Below are 15,387 nucleotides of genomic sequence, written 5' to 3'. Positions count from 1 at the left end.
CGGGATCCCTAGCTAGTGAAGAATATAATAATACAATCAACTTATGAAAGTGGAAAGGGTGAATTCAATGTGAAGTGTGAAATGCAAAGTCTAAAGTCGAAAATCCAAAGTCAGAGAAGGCAGAAGTAAACCCACGGAAAATCTACCATCAATTCCTTTCGTCTTCATTCTCTTCCCCTCCCATCTAAATTGCTGCCTTCTCTTCCCTTCCCTTCTCGCGGAACAACAATCCCTCGATCCAAATGCCAGTGTCAATGCCAGTCCCCGTCCCCGTCCCAATACCAGTCAACACCTCCTAGCACAGTGGCTTTGATCAAAACAAGAGGCAGAAAAAGAAGTGAACGCGCGTTCATAATCAAAATCCAGCGATCCAATTGGCCCATCAGCGGCAATTACTTAAATAAGCCTCGGGGATCGGAGTATCGGCTATTTTAGCATTAGCTCCTCGATTGGGTAGTTTTTCGTTGGCATTATTTTTGGGGGGGATGGGCTTTGGTTTGGGGATTTGGGATGGGAAGTAGATGAGAGCTTCTGGATGAGATTATTGTGATGTGCAATGGAGAGAGGAGAGAGGAAAGAGGGTAGAGAGGGTACAGAAAATAGCAAAAGTATGACTACTTGACTACTCACTCGTACGATAGATGATATTGAATGGATCAACCAACTATATTAGTATCTACATGCAATGATATCACATCCATCCATACACCCATCATATCAAATTCAAGGAAATCTTTATACCACCACCAGATATCGTAACATACATATTCGATGTTTCACGTGGAATCTATATTTATTACTATCTCTCTATGATTGAATGACGCTCCGCTGGCCCTCCGGGAGCCACTGCCGTGGAGGCAGACTACTCTCGTCGATGGCCCAACTCCATTTGCTGTATTCTTGTGATATATCATACAGTACGTACCGTATTGTATGAGAACAGAGTAAGAAGAACTCAATTATTGGATGTCCTATGATCTACACCAACGTCAAAGCATACCAATAGCATCTATCACTACAACAATAAGGAATAAGGGGTGTAAGGGATCTCACTCCACATTCAATCTTCAACTACCGAATTCGATATTATTTCAGATATTAAAAGAAAAGAGATCTATCTCTCCGCTGCTGGAGGTAATATACACATATGAATCTAGTTCTTCAGATAGATAGATATCAAACTCCACTTTGTATGGTATTGTATTATCTATTACCATATGATACCATATCACATCATCTAATCCTTAGAATGTATGTATATATATATATCTCAAGAGTTTTACAATCATCCAGTTTCCATTCCTCGCTCACTCTCAAACAATAAACGGAAAAGAAAGATGAAAATATAAACAAACAACCATCTTCGTATTCCATTTTTTATACACGAGTATACGATGTCTACATACATATACGATATATCCCGCAACTAACTCCGTATTCTACTACTGCATCTCATCCCAGGGCGCGAATATACATAAAATCAACCTACTCTGCTCTGCTAACCGCTATCGTGTCATATCACATCACATTGTATCCGATCCGTCGAATCCGTTTGTTCTCATGTCATGTCATCTCATCTCATCCTTCATTCACAATTCCAATACTTGATTCTTTGAGTAGATAGCCCCTCCACTCACTCACTCGATCCATCTAATTCTCGTAACTTTTATGCACAGCCCCGAATATAACATAACATAACATAACTTATCGAATCAGATCAAATCAAATCATCCCTCCCAATCCTAAAAACTAATAAGTACACTCTCTTTGTGCATAAACCCACCCATCTATCCACCACACCTACAAATAAATCCCCAAAGCACCAAAGCCACCTCTCCACATGTATCCCATCTCCCATCCAGCCACACCACCCCCCTATATCCCTACTCTCGAAATCCGAAATCCCAAACACCACATCCCACCATCCCATCCCACCAAACACAACACAACACAATAACTACCTGCCGGTACTAACAATCACACAAGCACACTCCCATCACACATACCTACATACACACACATCATCCCAAGCCATCAGCCATCCATCCGCCATCATTACGCCAACCAACGCGTGGCAACGTCTTTCCTTTCCTTGCCTTGCCATGCCTTGCCTTGCCTTGCTGCACCGCACTGCCTTGCCCTGCACTGCGCCTACACTTCAATCCAGGAAATGATTCCTATTCGAGTTAGAGCGTTAAGACATCAGAATCATGATAAGTAACGCATTCTATCTTATGCCAAACAAACTCGATACCAGAAGTAGTATTAGGTACATCAAACAAATGAAGAAAGAAAGAAAGAAATGGATGAATGAATGAATGAATGGATACTTTATGCATGGATCAGAACCGGAATCAGAATCTATTACATATATACATACATACATACATACCCAGATAGTCACATACATAACTCACACTGGTGCACCTAAAATTGAAAATTGAAAGTCGAGAAAGAAAATCCCAATCCATTCCATCTCCATCGGTCTCTCGCCTATCAACATCAATCAATCAATCAAAAGTGTCAAAGATTCGAGTTTTCCATTTTGAGTTTTTCAATTTGTAGTTTTTCAATCTTCAATTTTTTTTCGTTCCAAACTCTACTTACTCTACTCTACCCTGCCCTACCCCCTCTCCTCTCCTCTCACTCGGGACCGAATAAAGCTTCGTCACTAGCACGTGACATAGCCTTAACGGACATTTCCGCTTCTCTCGAACTTCAAACATAATGAGCGGAAAGTCCGAGGAGGAGTTTGGACTGGATTAAATTGGATTTGCATGAATTCTCTTTTATATTTATCTATCTAGCATTCTAGTATTCTAGTATCTATGCATGCATGTTAATTTAAATATAGTTGTCTACTTTGTAGGTTATTCGAGTTGTGTGTATCTATCTATCTATCTATCTATCTATCTATCTATCTAGGAAAGTAGAAAGATGAATAGTATTATAGCAAGTAATATAAATCAAATCATTTTTTTAAAAAATAAAAATAAAAATAAAATCAACTTATTTCCCCTTCCCCTTCGCATTCTTTTCTTTTTCCCGTTAACCGTTCGCTTGCTCGTTCGTTCGTGCTAGGTATTCGTTTCACTAACTAACTCCCGTCCTGTTCTTGAAAACTAAGTGTAAGTACAAGTGTAAAACATGCTCGAGACTAGACTAGACTTCTTTACTTCCTTACTTCCTTCCTTCCTTACTTACCGGGTATTATCAATTCCACTTTCCACTTTCTTTCCACTTTCTTTTCGTTCCACCTTTCGTCTGTCCGTCCGTCCGTCCACTTACTTACTTACTTTTCCTCCACTTCTTTAATCAACCTACCTACTTTCGTGAAAATCCACTTGACTTGACTTGTCTTGGACTTGGACTTGGCCTTGTCTGGACTTGGCTCGAGGTGTATCCACTTTTCACATCTCTATCTAATATCCATCGATCTTTTTGGATGAGTAGACGGATGAAAAGATGGTTTAATACAAGATGAGAATGAAAGAGAGAAAGACAACCTACAACCCAAAAGCACAATTGCCGATATCTCATGGGTAATACTCCTCTTGATCAAAATTCTAGATCTTACATTCGAGACTCGAGATTCGAGATTCGAGATTCTAGACCGTTGTATACGTAAGGATCTTTCTCTCTCCCTCTCTCTATCGACAAAGTATCTAGTTTATGAGGTATCTAATTTACCTCACGACCTTCCAGATCATATGAATGATGTAGCGAAAAGTATATCTCCATCTCTCCATCTCTGCATCTACACTCATACATTCATGCATACATTTAATCCTCCTCGAGCTCGCTATTCTCCATTCCGTCCATCTGCCGATTGATTAATCAATTATACTCCTCCTCTATCTCTATGGGGAAAATAACAATAATAATAATAACACACAATTCAGAATAAGTTAGTTTGCATAACTATGTAGATTAAAGGAAGAGAACAAAACGAAAGTGAAATTTCGATCTTCGAAGCTTGTTTGGTAATCTGTGAATCTATACTATTGGTTAACGTTATGTGATTTCGGAAGTGAAGGGAGAGAAAGGGGGGAGGGGAGAAGAAGGGGCAGAAAAGTTATTTTCATCTTATGTAAAGTGAATCTTTAAATGTCTACTATAGAGTGCTGTGTTGTGTTCTAGACAATGGACCCTGGATATTGATATTGATATTAGTATCGGTATTGATAATGTTCATCTTGAATTCTAGATTCGACTCAGATCTCACTTGTTGTACGGAGTATATATACATATGTATAGAAAGTTATTTGTATCTGGAATGATTGTTTAGATCTGATATTATATATCACTTATTTCTCTCTCTCTCTCTCTCTTGCTTCCTCGGTTATAAAATAAATAGTATACATACATCCATCCATCCATTCATTCCCCCACAGCCAACATACAGAAATCAAAACTCAGACTTTGATCTTCCATATCCATACCTATCATACTACTCTACTCTAATCCCAGCATACATACATACAAAAAGGTTGGACTGAATTGAACTGAACCTGGCTGAACTGGACCAACCAAGCAACCAACCAACATAGATAGATAGACAGCGAGAATAGAATCGAAAACAACAAAAAAAAAAATCAATTCAAATCAAATCCACTCAATCTCACCAAGACAAGTAGATATAAATGCCGAGATACACAGGAGATCTAGAATTCATTCTAGAACCACAGGGACGAACGAACTGATCATGACTAGAAATATGGAAGATTTGATAACTATCGATCTGGGCTGATTAATTTTCGGGGGGAAAGAAAATATGTAACCTTGATTGCGGAATTGGGGTGAGATGTAACGTGACGGGATGTGATGTGATGTGATTTGACCTCTCTTCTCTAGAAAGGAAAGAAGTATTATAAGGATATCATATCTACAAGGAGAAGAAGAAGGAGGAGGAGGAGGAGGAGAAAACTCGGTTTGGATATAGAAGGGGCTGCGTTGGGTTCATAATGCCAACGACTCTACTTGGACTTGTATCAAGACAAGACGAGACAAGACTAGACGGCGTGAGTGGGTGAAAGAAAGAGCCTGTGCTAATGCGACGTAGAATAGTATAAATATCAAGATCATGTATCTATTTGCCAAACGAGAGAGAAAAAAAGAGCAGCAAAAGCCCATACAAATAACACTATCCATGGACGAATCCACTTCCCTCCTTCTCACTGTCATAAGAGACATATTCAAATAGAGCATACAAACCTACCTACAACCCTTTTCCCACAATCTAAGAGAGAGAGAGAGAGAGAGAAGAATTTTTTAAATCTCTAAATTACTATTACTACATATAGTATAAATTCTGGATTCTAAAAATCCATCTATCAATCTTGAATTCTACATTCATATTTACTTGTAGTAATTACACTACATTACATTATTTCTAGGATAGATATGATACATATCTGTAACAAGTGTTCAGAATATTATCTCAAGTCTGCAGTTTGCCCCCTGGGAATGACGCTCGATCGGGCAAGGCGTGGCGGGGCTCCGCTGCCGCTTTCAATATCTCCAAAGAATGTACAAATAGAAACGACTGAAGGTAAATCGATGACTGGGCTCTACTCGCTATCTATCTCCTTTGTTGAGTCAAACTCAACAGGTGGGCCTCTTTTCCTCGGCTTTTTCGATACCCTCGCCACAACCCGTTCAGAGACAGGTGATTTCTCGAGAAGAGATGCGGCTTGCCTGACTGCTAGCCTCCTCTGGTAGAGATTCGGCACCCTGATTCGAATATCCAGAGAATTGATAATTTTCCAGCCCCTGTGAGAGTCCTGATTCCCCTACTTCGAAACCTATATTGGGTGGCAAGCTATCAATAACTGAACAGATTCTTTTCAAGTGATTCGGCATCCATATATCGTAGACATTTTTAGTGAACTTATACGCTGTCCATTTCTCTTTACCATTTCGTTCTGTGAAACTAAATTCACGGATTGGATGGCGGTAGAAGGTAGTCTTTTTTCCATCAATCACAGGATAATGGCCATAGATCCTCACTATTTGGTCATTGTGCGAGAGAGAGAAACCGAGGATTTCCCGATGGAGTTCCTTCTCGCGCTTTCCTAGCCTGAAGAGTTCAACGATACCCCTCACGGCTATCGTCATGCTGTGGGCATTCTGTCGGTCTGCAATGTCAAGTGCTGCCGCACCGCACTTCACTTCGCAGGCGAGGAAAGGGAAGTACATTTGCCAAGTAGCCATAAAATGGGAGGTAACGATATCGGCGACCTCTCCAACAAAAGGCTTAAGCTTTTGAAATTGTTCATCTGTAAACGCAAATCGATCAAACCCCACGGAATAATCAGGCTGTGGACGAGAACCATAGAAAGATACAGCATTATTCCAGCCTTCATTGACACTTTCATTCAAAAGCGTGAGATGTTTGGCATCATAAAAGCTTAAAATTTGGGCCGACGGACAAATCAGAGGGGAAATGTCTCGAATAACCCTGGCTTCGTTTCTCGATTTCACTCCCTCGCAGATTTTGACGAATAGGTCGTCACCAAACAGGGTATCTTGAGGGATTGATTGTTCAGCCGTAAGCAAAGTCTCACTGAGCCCCTCGCTTTCATCTGTAATACCCAACTCAAACGGTCCCATAAAGCTACCTTTAGCTAAAAGCACAATCTCATAGCCTGGATGCATATAAGGAGTGCTTCTGACTTCCCTCGGCTTTTGATCACTGGGTGTGGCAGTGCTAGCTTCCGAGTTTTCCTCATGAAGATATGAAGATTTCTTTTTCACAAGCAGATTATTTATGTTTGTCTCTGGTTCAAAGTATTCCTTAGGCCAACGGAATTCCTTTGCCCAGTATTCAAGTGGGTTGGTGTTCTTTCCACTGCTGCCGACCACTGTGTCATTAGTTGTAGAGGATAGTGGGTGCTTTAGTTTGGTATTTCGATCTTTGGATACAGCTCGTTCTGGGCAAGCTTGTGCGCTCTTGCGAGAAGGAGGATGTGATCGTTTCCTCTTGATACCTTGAGGCGTCTTCCCTATCAACGACCAGGCAAAGCACGCATTAACGGGTGAAAGGCTTACCTTGGTCTTTTTGGAGTGAGGGCTGCCCAACATTCCGGGTGTCTGGTTTTGCTTGGTGAGGGGGCATGTCGACTGGGTAAGGAAGGGTAGAAAATGAACTCATATTGCCGCTCGGTATGAAATTATTGAAGGTGGAGGGATGAGATGGCAGTCACGCAGTACAGGATAGACGAGGGGTGTTGGAGATGAATGTAATAAAATGTCGCAGCGACAACTACTCCGTATTCCTATTCTTTTCATTTCGTAGACATCATGTCCCTTCCCCAGAACACTCACACGTGAGACCAGCACTTCTGCCCTCTTGAAGTCGAGTAGGATCGTGCGTCAGTATTGGGAATACCGACTTGTGGATGAAGACAAGAAAAAGGTGGGGATTGTAAGGGAAATGTCATTTGAGGCTAGGATCATTCGTCAGCTGATGTTATGCCTGATTATCCAGGCGTCGAATGGATTGGAGTTAGTCCTCACAGTTGCAGCCATGCACGTGCCTTATTACGATTCATACCATATTTCTCTGATTAGCTAGTGTATGCGGCCGTGTTATATGTTATGTCATGAAAGCATGAGTGTTTTTTTAGTTTTTTTTTTTTTTTTTTTTGGAAAAATCAATTTAATTAGTTAATAGTTCCCTTTTATTTTATTTTTCTGTTTGCGGTAGTTGTAATCGTTCAAATCGGCTATTCACTCCTATTCCCTCATTGGGATTTCGTTTTCATGTATTCGCATCTGGAGTGGCTAGCTTGGTTAATGATTAATGCCCGAGAGCGAGGGAAGTTTCCTTCCGATATAATGATTATGTCTGTGTCAATGTACCTACAGAGTACAGATCCTCTTCTTCAAACTCCAGGAGTTCAAAGTGGGTAAATTCCAGTGGGGACCGGCGGTAGGTGGTAGGTGGGTGGGGAAAAGAAGGAGGAACTTCTTCTGTGTTTATAGTATTATTATTATTATTATCTTTTTTTTCTCTTCTGTAGCTATGCGTTCGTTTTTCAAACTACCGGACTCTTTCTCCCACCGCATAATAATGTATCTCATCAAGTTTCCACATTCATCCCATAATCCCCACTCCCCACTTCCTTCCCCCAAACAACAATATCCTGGTCGAGCTGAAGCAAGCAAGAGGGCATTGTTTGAGATAAGACGAGACGAGGCAGACTGGTCTCTGGATGCGTATACAGTGAATTGCGTGTTTTATCTTTTTGTATGTAATTGGTGGGTTGAGTTGGGTTATGGGTAGAAGGGAAAGGGGAAAAAAGAGGAAGAGAGGATATTTAAGTGGAGATTTCCATTTTTTTCCTTTCTATTTTTCTATTTTTAGGGGTGGCATGCTCGATTAATGAGGATTCGTTCGAGTGATGGCAATCTGGAGGATGCTAGATGCTATATCGTATATGCTATACATGTTATAATGTTTCAATGCTCCCTCCATAAGGCTGATAGTACGGTGGTGATAATGACATGCTTGCTTGCTTCTCTTGCTATCGAGGGCGGGGCTGTCATGAGTATATGAATAGTTTCCGGAATTCAAAATTGGAAACGGAAACTTTGATTTCGATATAGATGTCGGTGTTAGAGAAATCTAAAAATATAAATCGTTATACCTTGCACTTTCTTTCTTTCTGGTAGGTTTGTTATCTGTTACTGTCGTTTGTTATTATTCTTGTAGTTGTAATTCCATTGGCATTGTGTTATATTATGATATGTAGTGCTTTATATCACATGATTTACGGGCTGAGATGTATATTATTTTGAGTAGCGAGGTGAATGAATGGTTTGATGGATGATTAAATGGATGCGCTCTTTCTTTTTGAGCTGCACTTGTAGTATAGTACTGGAAAGCTCCCCTGCTCTCCTCTCCTCTCTCCTTCTCTCTTGGGGGTAAAGGAGAACGAGAGGGGGAGGAGTCATGAGAGGATTCAAGATTCAAAAACGAAACAGATGAAAGAAACAATTTTCAAATTTCGGAGAGCGATGGAGTCATGATATTCAAAGTTACACACTACAGCTACGTGCGAAACTGAAGATTTATATCAGAATATAGCCAAAGCCCTACCTCCATGACAGATGCTGATGTTATTCATGAATGCAGCATATGGGTTTATAGCTATATCGGTCGTAAGATGAAGTGTATATATTTTGATTTCTCTGGATAGTAGGGAGAGAATTGCATCGTACGCTAACAGCTTTACTCTTGTTCCTTTTGATTTTATTTTTTTTTACAAATATACATGTTTGAATCTTCTCTCAAAAGTGTAGACCAGGACCGCTAATGAGAAAGGTTCCACAAGGTCTAATTTTGTACAAGTTCCTTCGATTTCTAGTATAGAAATCATGGAAATATATGAACATGATCAAGTGAAATGTAGAAGGAATGACGGAGTGGTTGAGAGATTGCCCAGGAGAGTTGGCATAGTTGGCAAATAGAAAAGATGGTCTTTATCAGTAGGAAATGCTTTGGGAGTTCCCATAAATGACTGCCTCAAGCTCACTTTCTCGAAAGGCACTTCTTTCATTGAGTTCGTAAGCACCAAGATTTCCCATCAACAAAACTACAAAAATTTATACGATCGGCCTTAGTGCTTCAAGTCTAGCAGGAGATGGTAACATCGCGAGATTTCCAATTGATTAATAAAAGTCAAAGCCAAGCCACCAGTATGTCCAGTGGTAGCCCTCGATCACCTGAAGTATGGTCTGGTCCTTGGCGAAGAATTATATACTTGATTACTCAATTCCTATCTCAGCTCATCAGCGCGAGTTTTCCCGGTGGAAACACAAAATTCTAATCGCTTCAACCAGAACGTCAAGCTTCTAATATTTGTGAGCATTTTTTTCCGTGTTTTATCATTGTCCATGGTAAGATAGACGTTTTTGATATCTAATACACTTCTTGCCTTACAATTTTTGAGTCTGCATGGAGTATCGATTCTTCCTTTAGTTGCGAAAATGTTCTTCTCACAACCAATATTTTCGCTGCTGCGACTCACTTTATGGTTCTCAAGGCGAATCAACTTGTAGGCTACACACCCTCGGAGAGGTGCCTCCAGTGTTTGATCTGGGTTTCGTTGCCGTTGGGCTTCTTTTGCTCAAGTTGGTATCCTGAGCTTAGAATAGTTATCAACTCAAGTTGCCATAGAAATTTATATCTACTAACTCATCTTTCTAGATGTTAGTAAATAAATTAAATGCATGGAATCTACCTCGTTTTAACCCATCAGGTTTGCATGCCAAATAACGTGTCCGAGACTTTGTTTAAAGAAACCTGATAGATATTGTTGTTTACAGCGGAGTAAAATTGGAGGCAGTTGTAATGGACTTCAAATTCTTCTCGACCTTTGTTAACAGAACTTCTCTCCAGTCCTACATTGCTTTTTCTTGCATGACGACGTTTTAACTTCTTCCCTGGCATGTATTTCCCCACTTGTCTTATCTGAATTTCACTTGCCCTCTGACTTGTATCTGATAATTTATTAAGAATCATCGGAATCATCTATTTGGTATCACTAATTAGTTTCTAGTTCTAAATTTCCCTACGCATTTCTCTTGTGGATGGCTAGGTAGAGGAAAAGAGATGGAATTAATTTTTTGTTGTTGCGCAAAACAATCACGATTAAGGTTGATTCGAAAAGAAAAGCATGATGTTACAAATTTTCTATCTTTTGTCCCTTCTACTTACAGGTAGGTCAGTTGCAGGCTACTAAAACCAACAATATCGGTCTCCTATTCGACCTCGCCAAATTTTCCAGCCGACTGTGGATACGGAAAACATTCATTTATCAATTCCTGGTCGCGGACAACCTTTTTTCTATTTTTTTTAGGCCGGATGAATCATCGAGAGACCTTTATCAACCATTTGATAATGATAGCAATAGGTCGCAGGATTTTATGTTTATATTTTCATAATGTCATTAGTCGCCACTTTTTCTTTCATGAGTGAAGAGCTACTCTTATTCTAGAACATCTCTCAGGCAAAATTGAAGCGAAACTGAGCGAAGTAGTACTGGTAGTTTTATGCGTTAAATTAACCTAGAACTAATTCGTTATTCACGACGCTTCATATCAGAAAAAGCAGTAGGTAGCATTACAAGTATACTTTATCAGCATTCTTTTGGAGATAATTTTTTTCTATTTTTTTTCTATACAATCAGTCTCTTCCCCAAATCTCCAATTAAGGAGCAAGTCACTTAGAATTTACATAATCTGTAATCATGGTTGTTCTACCCGATCCCGAAAGGCAAGATTTCCATTTCCATTTCCATTTGCACCCACCTGTCCTCTCATTGCCGTGACTTCATCACTAACCTCTCACTCAGCGATAATTGGCCCTTCTTCAAAACCGTCTATCTAGGACAAGATTCGCTCCATCACTCCCATAAACCACATCATCGTCGTTCCCGCGATAAAACTCTGAAACTCTGGAAACTTTATCTTCCCCTCGAATCACAAAAAGATCAATTCAAATTTGTTCTCTTCCTGCAACGTCTCATGACAATGGTCGAAGAGCATTATAACAATCGTCATCGATCTACAAATTGGAAAGTCTCACAACCAATCGAAGATTGGTATCACCAAAGTATCCGCGACCTCTCTGGGCTGGGAATCGATGAGAATCGCATGAATAGGAAGTGGAAAAAAGTGGTCCGGAAAGGGTATGAAGAAGCAGCTGAGAAAGAACAAAAAGCTGCGGGAAAAGTAAATTTGGAAGGGATGGGAAAAGAAAAGGGCTATCCCCATCATCGTCATCGTCATGGGGGAGGAAGAAGAAAATCGTATTATGAACCTTCTGATTGCTCCTGTGACGACGAATCATCAGATAGCACAGATTCCTGTTACTGCCAACCCAAACCCTCCAAATCGATATATCTCACTAAGAAAAAGGAAAAGGAAAAGGAAAAAGAAAAAGATCATCCGAAAGGAAAATCCAGGTGGAAGATTTGTCGGCATAGCCCAGGAAACTGTCCGCTCGAACACAAATGGATTAAATGTAATGGACTCTGCGGTCTTTCGGCCTGTTTGGAAAAAGAACATCGTATGCATAAAACGTATAGCGAAATCGAATGTACGGAACCAAATTGTAAGAATTGTAAGAGAGCCAAGGAGAAACAGGAGGAGCGGGAAAAGGAGAAAACCCCTCCGTATGAGGAGAAGAAGGTGCATTGTACTTGTGGATATCGGTATTGTAGGCACAAGGTTTTCGAAATTGAGGAGATTGCGAAGCCGCCGATGCCGAGATATTTTTTCAATAAATGATGGAATGTTTTTTATTTGAATGGATATAAACGATTGATTAATTATCTTCGTATCAATCGACTTGAAATGAAGAAGCGGAGAGTGTGGACTGTTTCATTTGAGTTCGGGAATACAACTGTTTTTGTCCTGTGGCTAGAAATGAATATAGGGGTTTTCTCACCGAGCGGCGGTAGACATTGAGTTTCGGCCTATGCCAGACGTCAAAGATTGAGTATATTGGTCTTGCATGATGATATTCTACTTGATAAATGCGACTTAAGATACGTTCACAAGAGTCAAGAAAAACGAATGGATTTTGAATGGGATATGTGGATAATAATATTTGGAATAGTTGACCAGTTCCAACCCATATTGTAAGTACAGAAAGAGCTTATAATTCTTAGCTTCACGGACCTCTGAATTCTCACATCATATAATCAATTTCGTTATTTGTTATCAACACGTTATGACGCTCTGAATATTGAGCTATAACACATAATGTTACTAGATAGACAAACAGACCAAACTGATTAGGAATTATTCTTCCTTTCCCACAGTCTAGATACATCCTATCTCAAAGATACTCAATATCAAGTTTCCTTCGCGAGAAACAGTACTTCCTAAGCCAAAGCTCAAAAATGGAGTAGAAGGCTAACCCTTTCCTTGACATCTCAATCTAAGCATGATAAGTCCCCAATTCTCATTTTCCACCACTACCCTCGTGATGAAGCTCCGTTGAAAATGACTATCTGCGCTCTGGTCTGCTAGCTTGGAAATGAAGTGCTGTAGAACATCTTGCTAAGATGCCCATTTGACAAGATGTTCAGACTACATCCAGTGAATCGATCTCGAAATTTTTCGTTCGTAGCTAATCTCGGATGATAGTACCGGCTGGTTGTAAATCTAAAAATCATTTAAAAACGGATATGACGTTGTATTGATGTCACCTCTAATCACCCTCCATCTCCGCCCCCAGACTTAAAATCTCTCACTCCTAAACAACACATCTGCCTTCCTCAAGCCCTCTTGAATATCTTTGTTCGTCAACTGAAATTCTGTTCCCGCCAACGCACTATCCACTCTTGCAATACTTTTCGTAGCTTCTATTTCATACAGTCCTCCTAATCTCCATTTATCGCGACATCGCTGACAAAATAATCTGACAGGTGGACGTCTTACAACGATAGTTCCTGGCGCGGGTTTGCATGCAAAACTCATAGGGATGATTCTGTTGCGGTGGAATGGGGTGGGATGAGTGGAACAGCTAAACCAGGGAGTAGGGTTTAGGGCGGTGGGAAGGTGGTGGCAGATGTAGATAACTGGGTTGCACATTTTTGGTGCTTGATTGAAGTCTGCTGATGATTCAGAGTTTGACCAGTTCGTTTTTCTGGGTTGCTCGATAGATGTGAGAGTTGTTGCTGTTAGAGAATTGCTTTATTGAAGTTTGGTACAGGAGGTATCTGTTATATGTCCCTCATCATTTACAGCAAGTGTTGAGATCAAACATACGGCATCATGCTTGGACATCAGATCGCAGCCGTATGGAGATATATCAGGTATACTGTATTAGTATTGGGAACCCGATCAAATTCCCAGGGTTTCCAGCCTTGAAGTCAACTATCAAAGCATTTATTCACAAAAACTTAATCATTGTGTGAGAATTTTGACCATCGAATCAAATTAGACAGCGGTCATTCCAATATTCGTAGACGTGAATGGAAATTTGACATCGGTTCGCAGATTTTGATAGTAGAATTCACTAGAACTTAACAATATAGGTATGGTCCAATAAACAAAGCAACTTTAATTTCCTCATGCTTCCAAATGACCCTATCCGATGTATTTGGAAGTCATATAACAACTACAAGAACTTCACAAAGACTCACAATACTCAAACTCATACATTTCTTGCGTCACAATAACCAACTCCCCAATCGGCGCCCAGCTATAAAAACCCACCACAAAAAGTAGAATCCATCCTCAATAACTTCTCCTGATATGTCTCTCAAATTCCGCTATAAACGATCTACTTGACTGTCCCAGACTTAGCCAATGAACAGTAAAATTGATTTGGGTAGAAGTTGCCTGCCTCTTTTGCCAGCCAGTGAGAATGTAAATTATGATGCAGGGAGCTGCGACAGTGACGATGGGAATAAGGGAAGCGAAGAAGAGAAAAATAGGTTCGAGATGTGTGGGGGTAAGTTTCTTGAAAGGACCATGGGAAGATATGCTGAGTATACGTTTCTCTTTCTTTGACCTTGGATTTTCGAGACCAAACGCTTGTCAATTTTGGCAGAGTTTTCGAAGAGATATGAAAGATATTGTTTCAGTCTTTTGGTCTTGGTCGGTAGTGTATGGGGAGCGCTTTCTGGAGACATGAGTGTGTATTCTGATAGATCTTCAGCCATGTCGACTTCGCAAATGAATCGTCCTTCTACACTCACATTACCCCTGAACACAACAGCCGAGTTACCGAGCTTGCCTAATTATCATCGCTAGTTATATTTTCGTCTTCATCCTCTGCTCGATCGATAGATCCAATTACTCCATCCACAACTGCACTGCGTTTAATTGTTTCATCCTTGATCGATGAATGAACTAGGAAGACATTGTCGTATTACCTACTGACCAAGCTTGCTAGCAGATTGATGATACTCGCAATCACATAAGGTATCACCGTCAACCCTAAGGCAGCGTATCCATAAATATCCAATTGTGAACCCTTTGATTGGTACAATGTATACGACCCTATACATGCATGAGCAATGGACCATAGTACCTGCAACGCAGAAAATTGTGAAGAAATGGCTATGGAAGACCTGAGACCAAGAGTATTATAACGAGGATTAACAGTCATATGTGGTTGTACAAGACAAAGGGTATAGCCTGGAGGTAGTTGGCAAAGTCCATGTAGTTGAATATCACCTACACATATCAACTGCTGATCCCAAGATATCGCGCGAAAACGGTAAGATTGGAGCATAGAGAATTCTAAATGGGCCCATTTCGACTTTGACGCATAGTGCGCATACATAGCCCTAACATTCAGGATAACCTCCAGGGCATTCGCGATATGTGAGATATCTGAATATACTTCTGACGCGCATGCGT

At 40.4% G+C, this 15,387-nt stretch overlaps 3 protein-coding genes across 5 annotated transcripts; 1 reads left to right on the top strand and 2 right to left on the bottom strand.

The window, feature by feature from the left end:
* Positions 1-5,291: 5,291 nt before the first annotated feature.
* On the bottom strand, positions 5,292-7,403 carry BCIN_03g00740 (hypothetical protein). Of its 3 annotated transcripts, none has more exons than XM_024691698.1 (2): positions 7,051-7,403; positions 5,292-7,004 (listed from the first exon to the last, which is right to left on the bottom strand). In XM_024691698.1, the coding sequence occupies exons 1-2, from the start codon at positions 7,151-7,153 to the stop codon at positions 5,659-5,661; spliced, it is 1,449 nt and encodes a 482-aa protein (XP_024547471.1). In that variant the 5' UTR covers positions 7,154-7,403; the 3' UTR covers positions 5,292-5,658. The 3 variants fall into 3 exon arrangements, with proteins under 3 accessions (XP_024547471.1, XP_024547469.1, XP_024547470.1); XM_024691700.1 differs by having other exon boundaries at positions 5,292-6,999; XM_024691699.1 differs by having other exon boundaries at positions 5,292-6,989.
* Positions 7,404-11,329: 3,926 nt separating this feature from the next.
* Positions 11,330-12,456, top strand: BCIN_03g00730 (hypothetical protein). The gene has a single exon (XM_001559419.2). The coding sequence runs from the start codon at positions 11,533-11,535 to the stop codon at positions 12,295-12,297; it is 765 nt and encodes a 254-aa protein (XP_001559469.2). The 5' UTR covers positions 11,330-11,532; the 3' UTR covers positions 12,298-12,456.
* Positions 12,457-12,959: 503 nt separating this feature from the next.
* On the bottom strand, positions 12,960-13,857 carry BCIN_03g00720 (hypothetical protein). The gene has a single exon (XM_024691697.1). It carries the CDS (start codon positions 13,606-13,608, stop codon positions 13,255-13,257), a length of 354 nt encoding a protein of 117 aa, XP_024547468.1. The 5' UTR covers positions 13,609-13,857; the 3' UTR covers positions 12,960-13,254.
* Between the last annotated feature and the right edge of the window lie 1,530 nt (positions 13,858-15,387).

The sequence above is a fragment of the Botrytis cinerea genome, chromosome 3 (assembly GCF_000143535.2).
Source record: "Botrytis cinerea B05.10 chromosome 3, complete sequence".
NCBI classification, from domain to species: Eukaryota; Fungi; Ascomycota; class Leotiomycetes; order Helotiales; family Sclerotiniaceae; genus Botrytis; species Botrytis cinerea.
Note: the sequence above shows the minus strand (reverse complement) of the source record. Positions and strands in the feature narration are given on the sequence as shown.

Coding starts and splice junctions, on each gene's coding strand:
- BCIN_03g00740 (XM_024691698.1), bottom strand. CDS start 7,153: ATGAGTTCATTTTCTACCCTTCCTTACCCAGTCGACATGCCCCCTCAC. Junction 7,005..7,050: donor CTCACTCCAAAAAGACCAAG/GTAAGCCTTTCA, acceptor GGTCGTTGATAG/GGAAGACGCCTCAAGGTATC.
- BCIN_03g00730 (XM_001559419.2), top strand. CDS start 11,533: ATGACAATGGTCGAAGAGCATTATAACAATCGTCATCGATCTACAAAT.
- BCIN_03g00720 (XM_024691697.1), bottom strand. CDS start 13,608: ATGTGCAACCCAGTTATCTACATCTGCCACCACCTTCCCACCGCCCTA.